Raw genomic sequence first — 27,253 nt, forward strand, 5'->3', positions numbered from 1 at the left:
TTTGCTCTGTTGGTTCTACAACAGTAATACGTACAGTACGTTTGCATTTATCGTGGAAGCCTTTTCGTCACAATATTGACTGTTGTAGATTCACCGCAACAATACGGTATAACTATACACTGGATAACGTTATTTATAATTCAAATTACGACATCAAGCTGCCGTAATCGGTTTTTAAAATCGTCAATTCAGTTTACAGAGTAATAAATTGCCAAATGAAAGAAAATATTGGCACATGTTGAACCCTGCTTCAGCGATAAAGACGCTACATTTATCAATTAATTTTACATTAACATTTAACGCGTTTCTATATTTACTATCGGTGTATTTGGCTGCCTCTAACGTTATGCACAATTTACAAACTGCGATAAAAACTAATTAGATAACGCTAATCGAAATGCGATAGGTTGCACGATGATTACGATCGAACCATTTAATTTAATGGGCACATTGCTGAAAAGCCGTTCTGGTTTTGTCTCATTCCTTAAAAGTGTAAAATTGCAAATTGTGGCACAGGTAGGTATGATTTGTATTCGTGTATCTCAAATAATCATCTTCTTTTTTTAATATTATATCGGTATAGTATACAGGGATCCGGCCCAGCTCTCCTACCTGCGCCACAAAGCACATTACAGCAGGTGTCAATAGAATACATTATACAATTTTATAGTCTTTTCTTGTTGTGTCTGTTATTATTATTTTAATTATATAATATGTGTAGAACAATCCATTAGATTGTTTCTTTTTCTGTTCGTTTATTTACTTTATCTCTTTATCCAATCGCGACACGTTATCATTTAATCCTTTCGTCGACTATGCGGGTTTTACTGCTATTGTCAAACGCAATATTATATAATCTGAAGCCACGATGATGTTGGATCAGTATTAACAAGATACACCTCTCCAACACTATGTTAGACAATGCGGTTTTCGTCTCGGCGATATTTCAACTCGCAATTCTTATATTTCTTATATACGACACTAGAGCATGACCTCTGGTTTGAGATATTGAAGTGTGCACTTTTTCTGCCTTTCCAAGTTATCTCTACAAATAATTGGCAATAATTATCACCCCAAAAAAGGAAAAAAACAAAAAAAAAAAAAACTAAATCAACGGAAAAGTATTTGAAAGAGATTTTAAATCATTCATTTTGTATCTATTGTTAGGATTTACTTATTTTTATTGCTATTACTATTTTATTTTTGTAACAAAAGCTCAGAAAATTGCACACCTCAAGAATACATACGGCAGCGGCCGACAGATGATGCCATTGGATCAAAATAATTATTGTAAAAATATCTATTATTCATATATAATGTTGGCATGATGTTCTTATGGCACGTTTAGAATATTATTCTCGATGTTTACGTGGTCTCGCAGCAACGTATACATGTTAATCATTATTACAAACATTGGATTCAGTCAAGAATTTCCACGAGTTTTTTTTTTTTGTTTCGTTCGTTAGCTTAGATACATCTATGAATCGTTTTCTATTGTGTACAGTGTGATATACAAGTTTTTCGTCCCTCTTTTTTTTACTTAATAATTCCTCCATTGCACTTTCCCATCTTGACAATAAATGCACCTTAAAATATATATCATGTATGTATGTACACAAGCAGCTATTTGTATAAACATAGATATTCACTCAAACAATTGTGTAAAATCTCTATTGCATTCTGTTCACTTTTTGCTCCCCTCCTTTTATTCTTTTCACATTCGCGGTGATGGGAAAAAATTCAAGTTGCACCAAAAACTGTGCAAAAAAAAAAAAATCAACGATTAATGATTACGTAACGAATTTTTATTAAAGGAGGCTATTATTTTTTAAATATATTTAACCTTGGGTTTTCTTTTCTTTTCCTTCATATACTACAGTACAGTAGAGGCTCGCGAAATGAAGTATGGAACATGTTTTTGCTTTGTAACACAAATTTGAAATACAAAGAAAAAACTGTTTATTGTAAGATTATTAATAATTAACAAATGTGAAAGGTTTTTCCTGAGCTACAAACATGAAAAAGTACAATACTTCATCTTCAGTAGTACATATGTAGACCCAGGGATATAAATGCAGCAAATGATAAATACGGCCATGATTTGGTTATGAAGAATAAAACGGAGAAGATTAATCAACAAGATGAAGGAAATGGTCTAAATAGTCGACATACAATCAACAGAAAAACATTTTCTCGATGTTAGTACTTCAGAAGAGTAAAATTGAAAAACATAAGAATGCGTCATATGATTGGTGGAAGATGATCGGTGGAGCAACCCTTTCATTGGTCGAAATTCGTACGAGCTCTATCAGTACTGTATAGGTAAATAATAATTACTTATTGCACTCTTAAAAGAATTCAAATTTAACATTTATAATGTACAAACTGTCATTAAAATTCTATCAAGAAGAACGAAACAGAATAATATTTCACGGACGATGCGGATCAAGGTGTCAGAGATATATAATGTAACTGTATATATAAATTTGCATAAGACCTAGAACTGAAATTTTAAGATTTAAAAACTACTAACGTATGTATAAAGTTATTGAAAATCTGGAACTGAACGTTTTTACATGATTGTACGTGTAACAATGATGTAATAATTTTATAACTTTCATTCAAGCTCCACACAATCTATAAATAAAGTACTATACCAAATAAATCGAACGTTTAAAATATATTCTAAACATCATAACATAAAATCATCTTACAATGTATTTCGTTAATAATTGTTGAAAACAAATTTTTTTTTCCTCTTCGAACTCGTTTGAAATTAAATCAAAAAAATATGGTAGAGTGTATCGTTGATATCATAAAATATTTCTTGTATTATCTTTCGTGTAAGAATGTAAAGGCCTTGAGAATCCCAAGATGAAATGTTTGGATCTCCAATCTTTCGGTAAAAAAGAAAATATCTCCCTGACACCTCTGTATGTGAGAAATGTTCATTGCTCTGCCGGATGAAGATAAAAAAACAAAAAATCCCTCTTACCCTTGTACAATGTCAGCGACACTTGAGGGAATAAAAAAGTTTAAAGAAAATAAAAGATAGAAAAGAAACGTTACAGAAGTGACTTTCCAAATCTTCAATACAGATGAAATCTTTAAATAACGAAACATTACGAACGAAAGAGGTACATTTGTTGATAATTCAAGACAATCTCACAATTTTCGTTTAGGAAAGTTTCGTATTATTTGAAAACAGCCGAGACCTTGTATCGCAAAGCTAGCAAAAAGCGGAATAATTACTGTATCATCAGATGATTCTATTAAGAATTAGAATGAAAAGAAGTTCTGAATTAATACAAAAAATCACCGATTGGTTAGATAAATTGTCAATATTCATCTAAGTATGGCCCATAATATTATGCTACGGAGATCCACGGATAGATTTGGTGAACAAAACGGGTAAATTTGACAAAACCCAGAGAGAGAGAGAGACAGAGAGAAATTAAAAAAAAAAAAAAATACTCACAACATTGGTAAGACATCTGCCAATTATATAGCTATTATCGTCAAGTTGAAGGGGGATGGGAGATGGTAAGAAAGGGGGTGATTGATATTCTAAAAACAGCCTTAAATTAACGACTTCGCACTAAAAAGATCTTATGCTAATTAATCAATTGTATAGACTTTTAAAAAAATAACAAATTACATACAGAAGATAGATATTTTGACACAATGACGTTGAATAAATGAATGATAAACGCTATTTACTTAATTAATTAATTATTTTCTTCTTTTATCTATGTGTTTTCTCTTGTGATATAATTATTTATAGAATATAGTACCTGGCACAGGAACATGACATGTCAGTCATTGGCATCACAACGTAACAAGGACTACGAGCTGCAGTATACGCACTTCACACTACACTTCAAGTCTTTCATCATCAATGCAGTTGAATATCGAGCGATTAACTACAGCCAGACACTTGGTCCTGAGTATTTCTGCATCATTTTCATCATTACATTGTTCATATGTGTGTGTTTGGTTGTTCAGACACTGTCTTTACAAGTGGATATTTGCAAAAGGCTGGATAATTATAAGTGTTTCAAAACTATATTGGACACATATTTCCAAATAATTATTCGTCATCATGTTTTTTTCCAACTTACTATTCATTTACTTTGAAATGTTCAAAAAAATTGGGTAAAAGTGAAGTCAGAGCTGAGTAGAAACGAAATATTTTACAGACGAAATTTTGCAACAAACAAGAAGTGAAATTTACTAATTCAGAGGCTGAAAGGAAAGACGGACTGGATCGATTAGTACTTTTTCATTTCTAGCATACCAGAAGTTCAATATAATTTTTAGACTGCCAGTGATTTTAATGTATATTCAAATAACCGACGTTTATATTTATTTGACTATAGCTTAGCCAGTACACGGTATACTGGCCAAGCGGTGGCGTAAATGTTAAGACCACCTCCTCTCTTCCTTGTAAATTGAATTTTTGCAAAATCAACACATTATTGCGCCGCCCGAATGAAAAGAATATTTTCAATGCATTATTTTTAAACTGGTTCGTCAAATGACTTCATTTTTTCGACTTATTCATGCTTTTCCAATCCATCTCTTTGACCATTAGCAAAAGCAAGAAGGTACGCGGGAAGCAAAGAAATCGTAAGTGTTTTAAGGAAAAAAACAAGCTAGTTTCAAACGTTACGATTATCCAGCCTTTCTGAACTTAAACGTAGTTGAACCCCGATGACACCGAATATTATAGTTTTGTCACTTGGGGCTGCCCAGGGCTACGTGACACTGATAGCAGGATTAGATGGGCCCGAGGGGGCAGGTCCCACATCACTTTTTATACACTGTCCTGTCAGTTGGTTCACACTGAGCGGATTGTTGATGTCATGGGGATTGGTGCCAACCGGGTTCCGATGAGGAGGCGCTGGCTGAGCTTGAATCTGGGGCAGAGGCGGAGGAGGCACCGGAGGCGTTAAGGGACACGGACACGGGCTGGCTAAGCTCGAAGGCGAAGGCAATACCAGCGACGGGCTGGCCAGACTAGAAAGAGCCGAAAGTCCTCCGGGACTGCTCAGCGACTCATCTTCTTCAGGAGTGCCCGCTTCCCCTACGCTGCCCAGGTTGTCCTCCGAATGATCGTCATCTCCGTCCCCATCTCCGTCACCGTCGCCATCGCCATCTCCTCCCTCCCCCATATACCTGATACATTTCTTCTTACGTCTGGAATGAATGAGGGACTGGTTACTCATCGATTAGTTGATTTTTTCCAGTTAACAACTAATATTGTATACGTAAGTTTGAAATATATGAATATTCATATTACATAACTAAAATAAAACATCATGCTCACTCGTCGTTGTTATAAAAACTGGTATTACATGTGAAATTTGACATTACAAGATACTATATATGTATAAGATGCTCTCTGCTAACAAAAGGATATAGAAAAGTTTCAGTTCCCTTCGTATCCAATTGTTATGCACGTATAATATTTTTGTATATACACACATACATACATATATATGTTGCTTTCCTCTTAAATTTGTAATACAAGCTTTGTATGTAATTGAACACACGTCGCAGAAAATGTCATGCTCAAAAGTTAAAAATCGAACAAGCATAACGTATAAAATACACATTAAAGAAAAAATTAATCGAAGGAACGAATCAGCCTGCAATAAGTTTGGTCGCGTATCAAAGATAATTTTGCTGTAAGGTATGTGACTGATATTTCATGAAGTGCCAATTGGCAAACTGAGCATTCTGAAACTTTTATTGTCATTTTTTTATTTTATCCTCTGTCCATTTATTGCAGACTACAAGTTTTGTTGAAAAAAATATTACAGGATTGGCGTATATCAATGAATTGGATTATTTGGGTAAATATTTTGCATAGCAAAGCAATAAACTACCGTCAAAGTGAGATCTATTTGTCAACTTAAAAAATGGGAGATGTGACGATTGTGGGAGAGGATAAGTTTTTGTGATAGATCAAAAACCCAAGTGGCTATGATTTGTAAATAGGACTGATTTGTTCTTAAAAACTCAATCTGTGCAATAAACTTTTCTCTTCTCAATAAAGGGAATCAAAAGATTCAAAAGAAGGATTAATGACATGAAGACAATAGACTTACTATAGCGGTTTCTTATCTTTGCCATGCATACTTAACAATAAGAACTGAAATAAAAGAAATACTACTGCAAATTTTCAAGGCATATTAAGTGAAAGCAGGAATCGAACCTGCCGGTATTTCAGCACTCCAGTCGAGACATTTACCGCTCTGCCATTGGCTCTCATTATTTACCTCTTAGCTAAATTTATTAGTTATTATTATTGAAAAACGATTATATAGTTGAAATATCGTAGAATACATACAATAGTTGTTACACACACATTGAACGTGAAAAACTGAGTATTACCTAGGCATATGGATAGTATGGCACACAAGTTCCACGTGACTGTCATTATTGCATGAATATTCAAAACAATACGCACGCTATATTAAAATTAAGAAAATTAAGTAAAGGAAAAAAAATATATTATTAGAGACTAAATACACATATGTATACAACACAACATTTGTAATTATATATGAATTGCCATGCTAAATTAGAATTATAAATCTATATCAACGACTTGAACCGAAACTGTTATAATATATTATACAGATTATAGCCATGCTAAGGGTGACATCGAATAATGTGTAACGAAAGAAGGACAAAATAATAACAATAATAAGCTGTAAAGAGCCACAACAATGAGAAACAATGCGAGCATTAGGACTTTACTCTGCCGCTCACTATGTTATCAGCTCGGCCTTTCAGACATCTTTTCTTCACTTTCTTCAGTTTATCATCATAAACTCCAAATCGAGACAAATTGATATTAATTATCCTTGAATTTTTTCAAATCTTCAACCGACGGCATTACGACTGAAATAACTATGAAGACTCGATACTCTGTTCAATGCTTAAGATTGATGTAGTAATGAAATTACTAAATCCCAACTGCAAACAGTAGCAAATTTCATAGTCACGGGTGACTCTAATTTTGCATGTCCTACGCCGGGAGAGAAAGCTGAATTTGAATTTAGTGTGAATGAAGGCAAGTTTGAAAGCTGATGAACAAAGTAAGTGCTAGTTAGCCCATAGGTTTAAGTCGGGACTGACCACTGTTTAAGAAGAAGTGTTGCAGTAGAAGGGAGGCGATAGGCTTGACTAGAGATTAACATAAGTGGGTTCCTGCTGAGGCGAGGAGGCATTGGAGGCGGTATTAGTGTTTGAGGGGGCGGAAGATACCCCGACTGTACCACCGCCGCCTCCAGCCCCGACCCCGGCCCCTGCGCTACTTCCCACACCATGATGTATTATGCTCGCGTGGATGCCCATCCCTGCTCCATGCTCCACTGGGCTGCCAAAACCAACCACCAGCCATTAAAGGGGCGCTCGTTCAACATCTTAATCCCACGTGTTAAACTTCATACCATTTTCATCACGCATACACAATTACTAAATTTATCCAAATGTTCGTCGGATACACTGAGTCACATTTTTGTTTTAATTTTTGCTCTTTTCAAACAGTCTATCAACGAACACAGGTAAATTATTTCACTAATCAGAAAATATGTCTCCCAAGTATCAATTTACAAACGTTCCTTTCGCCTTCTTTCAAAGTCAAAACTCATAGTGTAATCAGCATACAATGTTGACGTATCGTAAAAGTACCACTTCTCGATATCTAACAACGTCTCTCATACCTTATAATAATCTACTGACCAGAAAGGAATTTTGTATGATTTTGTTCAATTAGGGGTAATTCATCGTTCGTGTACAATCAAAAACGATAAAATTTTGGAGAAGTTCAAGCTGAAACATCTCAATTTTACAAGTACATTGAAATTCATTGCATAAACTGTTTATTTCTACAGTAATGATGCGTCGAAATTTTTCTCACTTCACGTACAGCGTATACAAGGGGGGACGTTTATCAAGTTAAATGAAAACAAAAAAAATATCTAATTGCAGATGTTCGCTAGTTCAAAGGATGTTGAAAAATTATAAAACTGCGTGCAGATTGTGTTAATCAAGTATCACATAAATTATCACAATATTGTTGTGTTTGGAATAGATTCTTTGTCATCATAAATGCAATAATGGGATTGATTTCGCCCCTTTAATGAGGTACACATGACATTCACAAACCCAGTCGTAGGAGTTAGGGGCATTTGTTGGGATATTCTATAGTACAGAAGTTAGTGGAGCTAGACAGGTGGTATGATCGCAATACTACTGTGTGGATTCTAGAAGAGTTATTTACAAGCAGCATAGGTACTATATCATAAATAGTCCATTACTGGATAAAAAATTGCATTCGTACGTTGGAAGACACATTTTCTGACAATCTTTTCATTGCCACTTCTTTTTTGTTCGTAATTATTAAAATTATTCGTATAAGTATAGAGTATACGAAATGCAAAGGCTATAGATTGTACGGTTTTCTTGATAGTAACATGGAAAGGGTCAAGGAAAAATGTTATTTCTGTCAAACGTAATTATATTGCAATCATATTGTCACCTTACGATAAAAACCTGTTTCTTTGTTAGACTCGTTAAATAAATACGATGTTTCACAATCGAGTATTTACAGTTATACAGAGACTATGTGTTGAATTACGTAGTATACAAGTATTTTAAAATGACCATCGACAGTAGGTGCAACGATATAATTTCAAGGTGCTCGCAGTTAGAAGCTTTCCAAAAAAGTCAAATGTTAACTATACAAGTTACAACATTCCAAAAGCTCTCCTTTACCCTTTTCCATTAAATTATATTTATATATACACACATGAATCAACTAACGAGTGTAGTCAAGGCTGAAATTCAGTGAAGATTCATCATCATCACCATCATCTTTAGCTTTAGAAACCATAAACACCACGCACCTATATTAGTAGTATGGCTAAATATAATAAAGTAATAGTACGAAAGACGTACCTGCAAGGTTTACACCATTGACTTTGTTGGTCTAGTCCGTACCTGGCACGACATTTCTTCATGTTATTACCTGAGGATTGATAAATAAGATTTTAGCACAAGGTATAGAAATTATAAAAATTAAACAACAGGCATATTCACTAAGTTTGTTATCAAGGAAAAAAAATATATATAATTAGGAACTTTTGCAGTGATATTGTGGCCTGATCGATACAAACGAAAATAGACGGAAAAAGCTCTGAAGAATTTTTATGCACATTAGTCTTGGATAGACAAACTACCGATTGCTAAAAATGCAAAAATAGAAATTGCAATTAACTACCGCAAGACAAAAGATCATCACGCGGATAGAATTCATTTCTTAAGCAAAAGAACGTCAGGGAAAATCCCTCGATGAGATGCTAAACACATGTTATATTGATATTGTAACGTTGGCTCTCCAAAATAGAACCAAATTGTGATGAAATCTTATAGCACGTACGATACTTCAGTAGAGAAAAAAAAAAACCTGTGTACATTGTGTATATCCATCCAAGAGTTTGGCTATTTCTAATTACATCTTGGTCATGGGTGCTTTGTTATTTAAATCTTTCATGAATCAAGTACATCTTCTACGTATTGATAATATGGAATGCATTCAATTCTATAAGATACATTGGTATCACTTAGTGGAAAAATTTAAGGACAACTGATTTTGTTAAAATGTTATTATACTTTGCTTGGGATAAAGAGTAATTGGCAAATTTTAAAGCTACCTGGAATTATTGTCCCAGTGATAGAATGGTAAGAAATTTGAAAATAAATGAAATGCAGTACTTGAAATTTAGGCAACTCGTACTCGGCAACATAAATTGATACGTTGCAATGAAATTATTATGTTGCAAGCTCTACGATCAGGTACGTTAAAAGAATTCCTAAGCAAGCGATAATAATATATGATAAGTATGTCATGCAACACTTTTAAGAGCATAAAAAGACAAGATAACTACATTTTCTTTTTCGGCAAGTGCGTCACAAGCTTTAGGCATTAAACTGAATAAATATATAAATATATATATATGTATGTATTTATATTTATATATATATAGATACTTAAGCTTGTAGGCGTTTAAAACGAATTAAAATGGATTTCAGGTACTTGGATATGTAATTAGAAATAATAACAAAAAATTAAGGATCAGGCAACATTGAAACGATCAAAGGAAAAAAAATGTATAATTGAAATTGAACAGGAGAAAAATGACTTGTGAGAAAAATTAAACATTTAGGATTGTCTGATTGCGGAGTATAAGGTCCCTGTAAAAATGCAAGATGGCCAGCGTCCCCAAAGTTGTATACGTAATCAACATATATATATATATATCCATGTATAAATATATATCCATGAATTTATACATTATATAAAAATATTTTGTGTATATAAATTTACACATATATATACATAAATGTGTGCATATGTATTTGTTGATATACGTATACACATACATACGTATACATTATGTAATATATGATATTGACCCAAAACCCCGAAATGGGGGAAACATGCAACATAATGTAGTATGATAGTAATAATGATAATAATTTTAATAATAATCATAATAATCATAATAATAATAATCATAATAATAATAATCATAATCATATAGTATGTAATAATATATGTAATAATGGGGGGATTGTAAGAATGTGTGGAGTGAGGCATGTGGGTACCTCCAGGATCACTGTTTGTGTCTTGTTTGCGCTTCCTCTTCTTAGTTCGGTTGGTATTTGCGCGGGAAGACCAGTCAGGGTAAAGCTGCATGTGCAACTGTCTCTCCCGTCGTGCCAACTCATAATACTTGGCCTGTTCCTCTCGCCCTAGCGCGTGCCACTACCGAGAGAGAACCAAACACTTTTGTAATATTGTACAAGAACCGTGTCTAAACAATTATTTAGGTAATGTCATCAAGGAAATATCTATGCTACTGCCGCCACCCTGTATATTGTTGCTGTTGCAATTTACTCAAGTTAGAGATCATGTAGGACAGAATCATCTATATTCAATATTTCAGTAACATTGGGGTCCCTACTTTCCGTTTAAAGTGCTAGAAGAACAGCCTAGTTGCCCCCCTCGGTTGCACCGCTTTAGTTTATCATCCGATCGGTACCTATAATTACAGGGTGTCTGATAGGGGTTTCGAAGTGGTTCAAAAGAATTCATAACTTATCAACAAATTTCATTACTAACGTTACACGGGTCATTTTGTTGCAAACAACGTTAACTGTGGATATTCCATTATTATGTCGAGGAAAAATTTAGAGAGTAAAACTCTTTCCGATAATATTGATCAAGGAAATTCAACGACGATGAAGATACCTCTGAAAAGTAACAAGGACAGATCAGAGGTGCAAAGTAGATTGTGAGAAAAGATATTATAATTATTACCATTGAAGCGGATAAAAACAGATAGAAATGAAACAAGAATAATTTAACAAATAGGTACACATTCATTGAGAGACAAAAAAAATGCAGAACTAGAATACTCCACACTGTGTAACATGTGATGCGTAATTACACCATGTGTTACAGGTATGATGCAAATTTACAATTCGTACCGGTGTTTAAATCCACAGAAAACATATTCGACCAACGGCGGAGCCGGTAAGGTAATGAAATATAAGAAAAACAAAATATGAAATAAGAAAAAAAAAAAAAAAAAGGAAACAACAGTGATTAATTTGATGAGGAGTGAATTCGACGCTACACCCTTTACTAGACCTACCTACCAGACATCCTGTACAGACTTTGAGACGAATACCGCTTTAGGGAGTTGGCCAGATAATGCATATTCGCAAAGTCCGTTTCTGCTGCCACATTCCACAATCCCCACAGACAATCCAAAAATAGCAATTTGCTCAGAGAATTATACAGAATTATTAAAATAAATGAAAAAACAAAAAAACGCACAAAGACTTTGATCGTTTCAATCAATCAACCAATAGGTAGTATTAATTATTATAATGATTAATAGGGCCTGCTGTTCTAGCACTGGAAAGTGGTACCTCCGGTGGGATCTGCGGAGCGCTCTTTCTTCCTCTTCTTCTTCTTGCTTCCATATCCGTAGTTATCCCTCGCGCTCCAGCCAGGGTAGCGCTGTTGGTGAAGATGGCGCTCCTGTCTGGCAGCCTCATAATACCTCGCCTGCTCCTCCCGACTTAGCGAGTGCCACTGCGTATCATATCCCCTTTTTGTTATCTTCTCTACTCCATTTTTTTTTTTATTCTAATGTTTCGTTTCTGCTGCTTTATTTTACTTTTTTTTTTTTTTTTTTTTGTCACAAACTCTTTAGTACCGTTTTCTGTTCACGTACGCCATCAAAACACAAAATAATATTTTCCTCCCACCCAAGTTTTCCGTCGTACGTGTACGTGATACATAATATTCATTCCATAGATCCCACCTACAATGCTCTATATGTATATTATTGATTGAATGAAAATAGTATTTAGTAGTATATAGTTTACAAATTGTGTACGGGTGTACAAAATACAAAAATAGAAAAAAAAAAAATCAAGTGTTACGATAGACAAAGAGAGAGGCATGCAAACCTGGAGTATATGTATACAACTATGTTACTGTTATTCATATGGTTTGTCGTATCGAGATTTTGCGATCGATGTCCAATTATTTTTGCTGGGAATATTTAGGCGTTGGCGAAAAAATAAAAACTATCTCTGGTACGGTGAAACAAAATCTCGACTCTCAATTCCAATCGACTGTCTCGTGGTATACGAACGCACATCGTGAGGTCTGAGGAATAAACTGATAAATCTGAGTATTGACGCGGTCTTTACTGTTACCTCAAATCTCTGACGTGGATTCGGTTGACCGATTTATCTACCAAAAAAAAAACCATCATCGTTAATCATTACTCACTCGTCTTCCCAATATTTGATTAATAGCAGCGCTCTCCTTTAACGTACACTCGGCTACAACCTTCGCCCTCATCTCCTTCATGTAGAGCATGAACGCGTTGAGTGGTTTTTTTATATGGGGTTTCTTTTTATCTGATGATTAGATAAAACAGAGAGAAATTTTTTTAACGACAATAATTCAATCGATTACATAGACATTATTGACGGAAGCACGACGTGACATAGAAATTTGATTGCAGATTATCTCACCTTGATTATTCTGTTGACCCGTGTCTTGATTTTTTGTGTTATCTGTTGCTAACGACGTAGAATTTTTCTGATCTATCGTAGACCTGAAATCAAAAACGAAAAGGAAAATAACTAAAACGGACGTGCCATAACACAACTTGAACACAGTATTTGGCACAGTGAATGATACACAGTATCCAAGCACCCAAAATTTACCGTTTAAAATAACTCTGTTTGTTAGTATCGCTCGACAAAGTATCATTTTTCATAGACTGTGACGACGATACGACTGTGGAATTCTGCGTGCTATGCAATCGGTCCGTTATACTAGGTACAGGATTATCGAAGAACGGTTGCGGCATCGACAATGGATTTCTTATAAAATTCTGAGGCCCGGCTGTATTCCAGCTCATGTGTTGCCACATTCTATGTCTCGCCTCGACCATAGCCAGTAGTTGCATAAAATTAGGCTGAGTATTAAAGGAAGATGGAGGTGCAACGTTCCTTGGCAAAGTCATATTAGACATTTGAACTAGACTGCTCATATACAGCGCCGTCAACACTTTATGATCAGTAGTCGGTGAGTTGATATTCGCTGTCTTTACCGCCTCTTGAAATATTCTCATATTGTCATCGTCGAGTTGCTCTTCGTCACCCTCGGGTTCAGCCTCCTCGACTTCCTCCTCCTTAGCCGCTGCTCTTACTTCTTCGTCGATGACTTTCTCCCTCGTCTTGACACTGTTGTAATTGTTATTTTTAATAAACGAAGATTCGTCGACCCCCTCATACGCTCCACTATCCTTCTTTATCACTAAATTTAATGGCTCTAAACATTCGGGCTCCATATCGCCATATGCAAAATTATAAATTACGTATGTGTGTATCTCCTTTTTATTCTCATTTATACAGGTATGTAATATATACGTATATTCAAACGTCTATTATCGCCAGTGTCTGACAGACGCGTTATTTATTTCTCACTCCATTAAAGACATTTTCTTTACGTTCCGGTCTTCTTCTATTTACTCCCTCTCTTCGTGCGTGTTGATATTCACGTTTCAAGATCGACGTCAAAAATCGCAGCAATGCAATGCGAAACCATACTACACCTAAATATCCATTTACGTAGCACCCCCGGTATTATTGTAACATATACTATATTTTAAGCGTGTATAATAATCACCCCCTTTTCAATATTGCTGCTGGTAATAACTCTCTACTACCTCCTCTTCATCCCCCCCTTCGCCTCGTCAATGACCGCGAACGTACGATTGATTATTTGCTGTATACGAGGACCGTCGTCTCGTTGCACACGGCACACGGTCGTCATTGCAATTCATGGAGCTCTCTCTCTCTCTCTTTCTCGCTTTCTCTCTCTGTCTCTCTCTCTCTCTCTCTCTTTCCCTACGACTACATTGTTGTAGTGGTGTATAGTACCCTATCAATGTATAATTCGCGCAAGGGGGTGAAAATGGCATTTTTTTTTGGCGGGACGCGGGCGGCGCTACAGTCGCCCGACGCAAAACAACCACTACCGTTACCATCCACCACCCTTCTTCAAGCGCCGACGCGCGAATTTACCCGACGACTGCTACTACTACTACTACTACACGACGACGACTCATTATTTATTACATTCTCATCTCGGTTCAAAAATCACCTCACCCTTTCTCTCCGTTAACTCAATCCCGATCCTAATAATACAACCTACTTTCCCGTGCCGCGAGAACCAGAACGATGACGACGACGCTTGACGATTTACAAAACCAGATTTTTATTGTTATTGTTAACCCTCTGGTTATCATTATTGTTACTGTTATTGTTGTTTTTATCATTATCGATAACTATTCAGTCGGCGGGGGTTTTACGACGATCCCGTTGAAGTTTCTAAGAGTTTATCGATCGGCACCCGCAGCAAGTTTAACCATACTTTAGGACATGAAGAGGATTTGTAGCTGCAAACTCTTTTCAATTTTGGGTATCTAAAATTCTACGTAAATCAATGCTGAATAGGTCTGCGCTACAGTTGCAATCACGGCAAAATTTCTTTACTCTCCCCGGTTGTCGGCCGTTATTTAGATGTCAGTTAGTTTTTTATCCCCCCCCCCCCCAACAAATCTGTTTCCTTATCTTACAATTAGTCTCTTTTCTTTTGAAAGATTCTTTACTCTCCCCGGTTGTCAATGTTTATTTAGAGGTAAGCAAGTTCTTTTTTCCTATTTCGTCATCAAATCCTCCTCCTTATCTCACTATTTTCCTTTGGGGAACCATACATCCGGCGCGAGTCATACAGAATGCAGCGTCAGTTTACGTCGGAGAGATCCGCAAGTAAAATTATGCAGGGGAAACCAGGTACTAATGTAAATTAGAAATCTGTTAAGAGGGTAGTAATGATCAATAAACGTGACCCCCCCCCCCCCCCCTCCTTTCCGCCCCAAAGTCGTCTATTGCAGCGCAGACGCCCTGTGTGCCTATACATAGGTACATAGGTACACACGTAAATACATACACACGCAGCAGCACAACCCCCCTGATGCCCGATCCACGAATCTGTCTCTTTTCATTCCTACCTACGACCCCCTCTCTGTCTGTCCATCTGCCTCTGTATGTGCGTTTAATGTCGCCCCGTCTCTCTTTTTCCGTAACGTGCGCGCGTTACTCAACTCTCAAAACCGTTCAGCGTTAACGCGGTGTGGCTGTGGCTCTGGCTGTGGCGGTGGCGGTGGCGGTGGCGACGTCAACGACGAACCTCTGTCTCTGCTAGGTTGACGGCGGAGGGGTGGCTTCGAATGATGTAAGGGTAGTTTTGAGGGAGGTGCTACCCCCGGTGGATACCCGCGAAACTATTTTACCCATTGCACAACCGCTACAGGGACCACCACCACCGTCTCTCCCCCGATAAATGCCTTATACGAGCTTCCTTATCATTCGTTGATTCATTCTGTCTGAAGGGTATCTTCACGCGATTATCGAAAGAGAGCGTGGTGGTGGTGGTGGTGGTGGTGGTGGTGGTGGTGGTGGTGGTGGTGGTGGTGATGGTGATGGTGATGGTGATGGTGATGGTGATGGTGATGGTGATGGTGATGGTGATGGTGATGGTGATGGTGATGGTGATGGTCATGGAGGTGGAGGTGGTGGTGGTCACATTTTTTATCGACTATTGAACATCGTACCTATAAGGTACATCCTTTCGAACAGATATCCAATTTTCTCACCATCGTTAATAATAATATTTATTTATTCGTGAGTGCAGACTGTTGATGTGGGGATGAAAAGCACTTCGTCTACGGTTGTATATTATCGAATCTTTGTTACGCGCGATATATTTTATTTTATGTTTAATTATGATCATTACATCGGCGCAGCAGATGCGTAACAATTGGTCCGTAAATCGTTTGACGGAGGAAGAAAAAACCCGACTAATCCTCACCTGTGATTGTGATCCAAGGTAGAATGGTCCGGCTTCGGGGCAGAAGAGACCAGCGGATGTGAGGCCAACGCGTGTGCGTGCGGACTGAGTCCAGGATGTGGAGGCATGAGGCCGGTTGGTGAAAATCTGTACAGCTCGCTGAAAAATTCACACGGTTATGTTACACACTTGCAATAACTGATCGAACCTAATGAACATACAAAGACTTTACTGCAATCCGGAGCATGATTACTGCGATGCGAATACTTCGATGAAATAAACTAGTCAATGGGTGTTACAGGTATGATGGAATATAAGATGTAAAGAAATTAATTTTCACCCCTCTCTCAACTTCTCTTAGCCTATCGGTACCAACCTTGGTAAGCTTGAACTGGTGATTGGTAATCCCGTTGGATAGGGACTCCGAAATCCAGCGCTGGCAGGAGATATGGGATACATGCTCGGGGTGTGCCTGTAAGATGAATTATTTTTTGTTGTTTATTTTCAGAATCTAACAGTGAAGAAAAACACAGGCGCAAACATATACACACAGAGTTAGAAGAACGAAGACAAAAAAGAATGAAAATTCGAACCGTAAAAAATTAGAACGCGTGAGCGAGGGAAAAAGGACGAGGATAATAGAAAAAGTAAAAGAAAACGGAAAGAGAGCGTAATCGGGCGTGGAAAATCTCAATTTGGGGCGGGTCGGCCAGAAGGCAAATAACGAGCAGGGAAAAAAACCGGAGGCGATGGAAGAGGCCGAGGACCGGCAAAGGGGGCCAGAGACGAGTGAACGAGGGTGTATTTGACCTAATAGACCGGAACCAAGAGGATGACCACCATCGCCACGACCGTCGGTCACCCCACCCGACGTCGACCCTTATTCGCGCCACTTGGGCTCAGATTTTCTTGAGAAACAAGACTAGAATCCGTACAACAACGATCCCATGGGAATTCCACTTCGACGAATTAGCCTCACGCTATATAGAATCGACGGGAGGGCTACACGTGTCTGCTGTTGTAGGTACGTCAAAGACGGTAGTTGAAAAGAACGAAAACCGCCTCCAGCGCACGAGCATACGTTGAAAATGAATACACGTTTAAGAAACTGCTTAAATCTCGGTATCCACATTTACATATTATACGTGAGAAGTTGGGGGGAAGATATGCGATTACAAAGATCCGTGATCCAGAGATGCAAGACTTGAAACACTTTTGATGAAAAATGAATGAAAAAAAAGAACAGGTTGTAACGAAACACGGTTAATATTATAGAGGAGCCATGTAAAACAACCTAATCATATAGAAGTTGTATGTTAATCGGTTACTTCTTGGGTGCCATAATTAGGTTTCATATAGAAAATGATTGCGATCTACTGTTCTCGATAGAAGAAACTTTTGCAAGAATTTTGACCCATTTTAAGAAACGTTAGAACAGATTGTTTATTACGTTACATCGACATTTTAGCATACAGCTAAAAATTGCAAGAATCCCCATTCTTTTTCGGACAAGTAGCATCTAGTTAGTGGACAACGTTGAAACAACGGGAGGCAAAGAATCCTGACACGATTGAGTGTCACACAAAAAACTCTTACGATGAAATATAACGTCGAGGTTCATTCGAGTCAAGTCAAACTTGAAGAAGCAACACAAAAAGGAATTCTTGTGGTAAATGAACCACTGTACTCACCAGGATGCGGCGACTTGCGTCATTTCCGGGCTGAGCATCGGGTACGAGTATTGGCCAGTCGGAAAGGGGTATATCGGCGCCCTTGCCAGACCTAAAACATGAATCAAAAGATTTTTCTATCGCTCGACGATTTCCGCATGATAATACAATGAAAAAATTATAATTTGGAAAAAAAAGGTGAACGAGAGAGGCGAGAGTTAGTAGTGTAGTAATCAGGGTAAAACATGGATCGTGGACGTTGAGGCGGTCGTGTTGTTTTTGATCAAGCTAATGTCCAACGTGTCACCAGGAGTGGTTTTTCCGATAGACATAACTGAAATAGAAAGACGCGGACAGAGGCATCCAAGGATAGTAGAAACAGGGTAAGTTACGGAAGAACGAGTGTGTGTGACTACAACTGACCGAATAGAAATTTTCATCAGACGATAAAGTCATGATCAGGCTTGGCTTACTCTGCCTCTCCGATTTGATTTCTTTTGTAATATGTTATAGCAGACTAGAAACTAAGCGACGCGTATGTTTTTTGATCTGCCATTATCACTTTAACGGGGTGAAAATGACCCACAAAGATGAGCACCCAACGGGATGATTTCTTGATACGCTTGATGGACTTGAATGGAAACAAAGCTGAAATGTTTTATTAATGAATAGAAGGTTTCATTCGAATCCATTAAGCGTGTCAAAAAATCATCTTGTGGGGTGTCCATCTTTGGGGATCACTTTCACCCCTTTCAAAGTGTTTAATAGCAGATAAGAAAAAAAAATCACGTGTCGCTTAGTTTTTAGTCTACTGTGACATATTACAACAGAAATGAAATCAAAGATATGGTTCCTTGTCCGAAATACCTTGACCAGGGTCTGCTGGGACATCAGTCTGGCCTGATCGAATTGCTACTCGGGTGCAGTCTTGATCGTTACCAATTGCGGAATAATTGTTAATTATTTGCGCGGTACCTTCACGATCAGTGGGCACGTAGTATTTCTACCACGTATAGAGTGTACGTTATACAGCGAAGGGTGTGGCTGGTTGCGGAGTTTGCTCGACGGTATAAGCTTCACTTTAATGTTTGCTCGTCGAGTAGACGTGTATTTTTATACACCTATGTAATATTCACAACTAAATTCGAGCAATGTATGTACATGTTTTATATTAAACAAACGGACACGTAACATAGTAAATAAAGGTACGCGTACGATACGCCTCGATGGATTTGTTTGTTTCTTTTCTTTTTCAAATCTCGTTTTGTCAAAATACGTTGCGAGGGACGTCCGAGCTGTTTAATATCGTAAATGAATTCCGAAATATTTGCCCCGAGGGCTGGACCGCGAAACGTTTATTATAATCTGACGGTCATTTATTTGGAATTGTAATCAGGCTGGTTTACTGGCACCGTTGGTGTTGCTGCGGCATCTTCTTCAAGCACGTGCGTGAAAATGCACCGCAGCACGCGATACGCCGAGTCGGCTTTGCCTGCGCTCTGGAAGGCGTTCGTCCATCCGTCCGTTCGTTCATTCGTCTCAGGATTTCCGACTGCTCGTTAACGAGGCACCAGACACACAGAAAATTGGAAAAAGACCGAGCGAGCGAGCAAACGAACGAACGAACGAACGAACGAACGACTGGAGCCGGCTGAGACCGTAATTACGTCGTTGCCGTTGCGGTCCGAAAAAAAGGAAACAATAAACCCCGCGCCTGCACGACGTCGGTTTTAGTCAAGACCGTGTATTTATTTATTTTTCATTTCATTCCTTTTTTCCCTTTCTCTTCTTCCTTCGTCCAATTGAGTGCGGAAAACGTTTATTATCTAACCACGCGATGATTGAGATTTATCCCGAGGTGTAATCCGACATTCTATACTAACGAAAGGTGAATAAATAGATGGAAACCTAGGGGGATGAATTATAGAAGGGTAGAGCGAAAGATAAATCAATTTTTCAAAGTGGGCGCGACGGGAATTTTTTTAATCTCACGAAGAACGAACCTTTTCAATGTATCTTAATTCATCCGCGACATTGTTGCGTTCATTTAACGCTCGCCAACTTTCACGAAATGATGCTAAAATCCGTTTTTCGTCATCGTACCGAAACCCGTTTGAAACCAGAGTAACATAAAAGGAATAAAAAAAAAAAAATTGAATGGGAAAAACATCACAGACCACGCGATCGAGAAGGGCGCGTGCCTTTCGCAAGAAGAACAACGTCGCGCGATTGTAGGGCTCGAATGTATAAAGTAAGTGCGAGGGGGACGCGGATCACCCGAAACGACTGACGATGCTAATAACGCCCAGCAGGTTCGAAACGAACGATCCGGGGCGACCGATACGGCCACGACGTGGTTCTCCGTAATTATCGACGTCGCGACGTAACGAGGAGTCTTTTTCTGACGGAACGACGGACAGACGGACGGACGAACGCGGGGGGGGGGGGGGGGCGAGCTTTTAGCTCCCGATTTTGTAACTGTAAACCGCCCCTCGATACCCGTGGCTCTCCCACACGCCGACACACGCGCACGTGTTGCGTATGTGCGTGTTTAGTTTGAACGCGGAATAAAATACTCAGCTCGACACACGTTCCACGTGCTGCACCACCTACGGGGTTTTAATGACAGACTCCGGTGAACAGGACTCTCTCTACTCCAATTTTCTACCCCTGTAACCCCTGTAGAATGTAGCGATGTAGCGAATATAATTTTACCCGGTTAGCTAAAGGTATATTAATTCCGCCGCTCGATCGACTGGACGATTCATCTCTGCAGGATGCGTAGCTTTTTCAGTTCCCGTATTAAGCTTTATTTCCTGATAATCACGCCGTAAGGGTAATATTTTTCGACAATTTTCACAATGTCAAAGTCCAGCAATCGATCATCGACATCGTTCATTTATCGGAATGCCGACAATGAAAGAGGTACGAACACAGCCGGTATTTCCGTTTCCAAATCAGGGTGTAATGCATCCGAGAGGGGTGCATGTACAGTACCGACCGGCTAGATATACCTATAAGGGACTTCGGGTGGTTGTTCGTGAATAAAAGAGTAATTTTCCGGGTGGTGAGACGCCGATAATGGGGTTGCAGACTGCCGAGTCGACTGGAAAATGATTAAGCACACATGACGGAGCTCGCGGACTCGCCAGGATATTGCCGTGCGGCCCCCTTTCCACCCCCCAACCCCGACCCCTCTTCCCCCGATTTCCACTTTCCGCCGCTCCGCCCCCCCCCCCCCCCCCCCACGCCTTCATTCTCCTCGAGTTGCTTCGCCGCGGATAACTGCGGCCAGGCCCAATTCCAATCCCAGAACGAGTCTCCAGCCCCCCCGCAGAATCAATCCTATCTTCAAACCGTACCCTCGTTCCTAACCCGGTCAACGATCTCCCTAACAGCTCTATTCACCCCCGCTATGAAATACTCAAGACCTATATATCCGTGCAAAGAGATTAACGAGCAATTTGGGTTAACCGCAATACTCTCTCTGAGGAAATTTATTACGTAGGAAATCCACAGGGCGTTCGAATCTTGCGAATTTCCTCCTGGATTCCATGTCGTTTTTCTTTCAACTCTGCTAATTTCATGACTCGTGTGAATAACATGGGGTTCAGGGAAAAAGCTAGACAGCTAAAATCCCACGAGGGTCTAGTTCAAGCAGTGCAAGCTGGTACTGGATAGCGTCTCCGCCTGCAAGGTGGTACGAGCTATGCACTAAACCCTAGGTTCAAACCGTGAGAGTCACCCTCGAAAACCGATTCATTAATCAGTCACCACGGTTTGCTAACAAAGCGACTAGCGACGTCGTCGCCCTTATAGAGCCGTTTCAGGGGGTAGGCTGTACCTACACGAAACCAGAGCTATTGGAGCATCAGATGATGATAGCAATGAGCTGTTCCATTGGGTGCGACGATAAGTAGGTATATATCTCTCATTGTCATTTCTCGCAATTATACGATTGACGATGGATAGAGAAATACTAATCCACGTCTGGTTCGTAGGAATGGGTGAAACCATGGTGCGCGGAAACAAGGTGTGCTCTAAACAAAGCCACGACAATTATAATTAAATATAAGTGACGTCATAGTTTTTTTTACACCATTGAGTTTTTACAACGTGGTTTTTTTTTACACTGGTTCCACTGGCAAGACAAGACATAGGTAAAAATGGAGAAAAATATAATTCTTGCTTGACGCCGTCGATCGGGTTATCCGCGCCGATGGGGGCGGCGAGGGGATGAATCGGGGCGCAGGGCGAAGGCGGCGGCATGAGACGCAGAAGAAGCCCCTTGACCCGGCGCCGAAGGGAGACATGCCATGCCTGGCTGATTAGCCTAATGGTGAGTTCTCCTCTTATTCTCGTACTCGACGCCAGTTCGCGAGTCAGAAGGGTCTTCCCCAGCTCCAAGCCCCGACCCTCGGACCCCGAGCCGTCCCTGCAGCCTCTCGACAACCCCACAGAAGCTTCTTGGTCGCGTCTCTCGAGCGTCGACTCGACTCGACTTGACTCGAGAGAAATATTCTTCCAATTATTCGCTTAAAAATGTAAATATTTACCCCCACCCGCTACCGGTGCTCCGCGCAACCCAGCTCGACGAATCCACCTGCGAACTCACAGTCACGTCATTCATTTCAAGCCGCTAAATACCGGGTCACCCTCGAAACGGATCCGAGAGCTTGATATTCCCGATGTACGCGTAATGGACGGAACAGAAATCCTACGTTTGAAGCTGTTGCTGGACACACGAGGGTTCGTTATATCAATACTTATCGAAATTTAGGTTCGTAGATAAATATTGTAGATACAGGTACATGTATGTAGAGATTTGAAAATAAAAGTACGATTCTATGTAGCCACTGGTTCATTATCAATTTCCGTACAACTTACTCGAGGCGTGTGATCCTTCACCCTAATGATGACCTGTACCCACCTTTCATTCGAACAATTCACTGTTCCACTATGTTTATAACGATCGAATACAGGTGCGGCTACGTACCTACAAACGTATGATTGATCGCTTGGTGACGATTAATTAACTGCAACACCTAGCTAATGAGGTACAACGGAACAATGCAATTTCAAGTATTTCCATCACCAAATGTATTCGTTACAATAAAAAAAAAGAGGGAATCTTTACATCGATGCAACGTCACAACTGTCCCTTTTTATCATTTTCATCTTCCCTCCACAAAACATAAGTTCTTTGAACATTTGAGAACAACAAAAGTCTATCGGTATTCCCGACGAAGGATAATTTGAGCTTCATTGGGTTAAAGTGTCCCATTCACAGTCCGTACGGCAACTGTTGTATCAACATCCGATCCGAGTCAACAAATGAATTTCCCCTCTCGAAAACTTTGCCACAGTTGGATATGATAACAAGTTGGTAACTAGTTTATACAGGTTCGAGTGAAAGTTTTGCGGGGAACGTCTCTTAGCATCCTCGTTATACCGAAAGAACGAAGGGAAAAGAATTCGTCTATGAATGGTTCCAGGAAGTGGGATTGCCATCAGGATGTTACGTGACGTAGATGACGCCATTTTGAATCCGTGCAAGCTGATGCGAGTGTGGTATCTCTGTCGGGAGAATTTCAAGGAAAGAGTGGGAGCACCGACCGAGCTGCAAGTGCTTGTGAGTTGCGAGAGGGTGCAGGTGGTGTGACGGCGCGTGTTAGTATGGCTGATTGTGTTCTGGGTGGGTATAGGCGGGGGGGCTGCTGACCTGTGGAGGCTGCTGCGGCAAGGAGTCGTTTCCAGTGCGTGGGGTGTGTGGATGGGCCGTGTGGTGGCCAATACTCACCGGCCGCGGCCGCTTTGCTCACGTCCAGCGTGCCATAGGGTGGAATTCCCATGTGCGCCGGGGGTGGCTGAGACAGGTGATCACCGTTCGGGCAAAAGAAGGGTAGACCACTCGGGTGAGTGCCGGCCAGGCCCATCTTGCTCGCCTGAAACAGAACAGCGGAATGCTAGGTTAATCGTTGAAAGGGGCAAAAAGATAGTAGTTCGATTAGTTTGTGCCATTATGCACCATGATTCGCATCGACGAGAGCTTGGCGAACCGAAAATATCATTGGCTAAGTATCTTTTCACCGTCTTGTAATCCATTCTCAGAATCAGTATACAACGGCAATTACAATGTATAATTTATTCTACCCCTCGTGATTTCTTATCTTTGGATGATTGACCTGTGAATAAGAGGTTTGAATGGTCCGCGGATAATATGGAGGGTATATCGTTATTCAAGGATTCTAAGAAGATGATGAGAGATGAGATTCGAGGAGTGGGTTTTTCAACGAATATTGTTCACCGTCGTTTTGAATCACTGCGTACCGGGGAAAATTGAACTTTGATACGTAGAAACGAACGAACGACTGCAGCAGAGATACAAGCGAGATATTTATCAACCGGGGCGGAATACAGAAGCGACCGAAGAATATTCTCCCTCCCGCTCCTCCTCGCAGAGAGCTACTCGTTCAGATTGAAGGACTAATTTTACATTTTTTCCCTCTCTCAGTCCCGTTTTCTCCGCATTGAAAATTCTTTATTCGTATGCCGGTAAGCGTAAAGGCAGTGGGCTAAAATTAGCCAAGCCGATGTTTTTCAATCGAAACGGGAGGGAGGAAGAAGGCTGCGCCCTCCTCGCTCGGTCGAGCGATTGAGACGCGGCTACAGAGAGAAGAGACCGACTGAAGGTGGTCGATGGGTGGAGTGGTTTCGCCCTAATCAACCGGTGCTTACCACGAGGACTGCGGTATCGCGGATTGATCTCACCGCGAGTAAGAGGCCAGGATCAAAGGGCTCGCTCTCCATCCACATAAGAACTCGAGAGAGTAGCGTGGTGGCTTCCTCGGGAGTGCAGGACTCCTCGGAACGGGACGGCGACTCGTCTTCATCCTCAGAATTTTCGCTTCGTTCTTTGTCAAATTTCCGCTCCTCGATACCGGGTTCCGACTCCTCGACGTTGTTCGCCTCGTAGTCAGGCTCAACTTCCTTCTTGACTACGGGCTCGAGGCTTTCCGCGGGCGGAGGAACGTCGTCGAGGACCCAGGCCGCGACATCCGCGTCGTCTACGTCGAGTCCAACGTCGCGAGCGAGACCCCGAAGCTCGTCGAGTAGCATCCGGTCCTCGTTGTGCTCAAGGACGGAGTGTAGCCGCGGAGAAAGCCAAGGCGGTGGACCCGGAGGACCGGAGACGGGGCCGCGAGCGGCTTCCGGTTCACCACGTAGGGCCGACCAGCTCCGCGCGAATGTTTCCGGCCGGACGTTAAGCCAGGCGCGATGCAGCCCGACGAAGGCCTCCTTCAGGGTGAACTTCTTCACGTGTCCGGCGAGCCCGAGCTCCGTGGCCCCCCGTCGAATGTCGAGTATACCGCTGGCCAGCAAACCACCTGCCAGGCGAACTCGAAGCTCGTTCGTGACGAGCCGAGGCTCTAGGACGTCGCCGGGAACGACGACGAGACGAACGAGACCGTCGGAGGTGACGCACTCCGCTTCCGGTGGCAGGTAGTCAGCGCCTTCCGCAACGAGCACGGCTCCGTCGGGATGCATGGCGGCCGCGGCCGGTGCAAACTCGTGGTGAAACCACCAGAGGAAGAGGTCGACGGTCAGCGAACCGCGTCCCCCGCCGGCGTAGACGACTGGCTGAGTGACCATGTTAACCCGCCATAAACACCGCGGTCTCCAGTGCCTCCCCGCTACCAGGAGTCGCGTTCGATGTCGGCCCTCCTGGTCCGCTGCGCCGACGACCCAGACTCTCTCTCCTCGTGGCGAACGCCGTCCGGGCAGAGCCTTCCAGTCGACGTGACACACGTGCGCGATGTAGACGCGTCCGGGGTCGAATTCTTTCAAGGTCGAGCGGAGTGTTTCAAGGATGCCCGGTGGGCTGGGGGCGGCGGAGGCGGAGCCGGAGCCGGAGCCGGAACCGCCGGGGGACTGGGATGACTCGTCTTGGTTAGGTTCGGGGGGTTCCGGTTCCGGCAGGCCATGCCGCTCCTGCCACTTCCGGATCCAATCCGGGGTTATCGAGTCGACGAGCTCGCGCGTCGCTCCGGCGATTCGCGCTATGCCGAGCGCCTTCCGGCGCAGACGATCCGGTCCAGGCACCCCCGTGGTGGTAGTCGTCGTCGTCGTCGGCGTCGTCGAGGTCGGGGAGTCGGACCTGCCCCGTCGGCACTTTTCGACCCATCGCGCCAGGGCGCTCTCGAGACCCTCGGCGTCCAGGGGTTCGCGCAGGCGCGCCGCGCCTCGGCATCGACCCTCTCGCTGCCGCCTCGGAGCCGCGGCCTCCTTCTCAGGCGGCATCTCCGGGCCGCCGCTGCAGCTCTGCTGCATGAACACTCCACCCCGCACTCGACGCGCTCCTCTCCTCGCCACTCTGGCACGCACACTTTTCACCCCCCGTAGCGACATCGCGACTCCTCGAAGAGGACTCCGCACGCACGACCCGGGCTTGCCGGTTACGTCGACGCTGCTGATCACGGTGCTACGGGCGCTACCGATGCTCCCGTCGCTGCTGCATCAGGCGAGCCGTCCCGCGACCGAGAGGTGACTGAGCGGCTGCGACGCAACCGTCAAAGGCCCGACCGGGAACCGGAGGGCTTTGATGTTCCGCCGCCCATCGCGCACAAAGCGAAAGCGACCGAGGAGCGTGGGGATCTCTCGGTATCTCTCTCGGTATCTCTCTCCTCTCTCTTCTCTCTCTCTCTATCTCTCTATCTCTCTCTCTCTCTCGCAACCCCAACGCGACCCTCCGACCCGCCAACGCGACGACGTAGTAGTATGTCGCCCGCGAAAGTTAGCCGAATTGATGGGCGCCGAAACCGAAACCCAAATTTGCAAAATCAAGGCATCTTTCTTCGCGTGTTATAATCCGCCCGCCGCTATCCACGGATTGTAATAGAAACGGAAATGCAGCCTCGTATCTCGCTTGGCTATACCGCGAAGGTATTCCGAAACTTGTCGAGACCTTGGTAAAATATATCAACAGACTGAACTGGTGGGTGACGTCGTCGACCCTCAAAGTTGACGTTTGCTAAAATAAGAAAAAACTCTGCGAATC

General features: G+C 41.6%; 1 protein-coding gene across 11 annotated transcripts in view; it reads right to left on the reverse strand.

The window, feature by feature from the left end:
• Positions 1 to 1,158: 1,158 nt before the first annotated feature.
• The window catches only part of LOC124177834 (protein pangolin, isoforms A/H/I/S), a 131,162-nt gene continuing 105,067 nt past the window's right edge, over positions 1,159 to 27,253 (reverse strand). For 7 of the 11 annotated variants that reach the window (XM_046560730.1, XM_046560721.1, XM_046560714.1 and 4 more), the window contains 9 exons: positions 23,918 to 24,140; positions 18,217 to 18,307; positions 16,902 to 16,997; positions 16,547 to 16,684; positions 13,138 to 13,220; positions 12,890 to 13,020; positions 12,016 to 12,181; positions 8,974 to 9,043; positions 1,159 to 5,199 (listed from right to left, as the gene is read on the reverse strand). In XM_046560730.1, the coding sequence (XP_046416686.1) occupies positions 4,758 to 5,199; positions 8,974 to 9,043; positions 12,016 to 12,181; positions 12,890 to 13,020; positions 13,138 to 13,220; positions 16,547 to 16,684; positions 16,902 to 16,997; positions 18,217 to 18,307; positions 23,918 to 24,140 (1,440 nt within the window). In that variant the 3' untranslated portion in view covers positions 1,159 to 4,757. Of the gene's footprint in view, positions 5,200 to 8,973; positions 9,044 to 12,015; positions 12,182 to 12,889; positions 13,021 to 13,137; positions 13,221 to 13,332; positions 14,489 to 16,546; positions 16,685 to 16,901; positions 16,998 to 18,216; positions 18,308 to 23,917; positions 24,141 to 27,253 lie in introns of those variants that run through there. The other 4 variants (XM_046560749.1, XM_046560781.1, XM_046560764.1 and 1 more) reach the window with 4 other exon arrangements.

Source organism: Neodiprion fabricii, chromosome 1 (genome assembly GCF_021155785.1).
Source record: "Neodiprion fabricii isolate iyNeoFabr1 chromosome 1, iyNeoFabr1.1, whole genome shotgun sequence".
Taxonomy (NCBI): domain Eukaryota; kingdom Metazoa; phylum Arthropoda; class Insecta; order Hymenoptera; family Diprionidae; genus Neodiprion; species Neodiprion fabricii.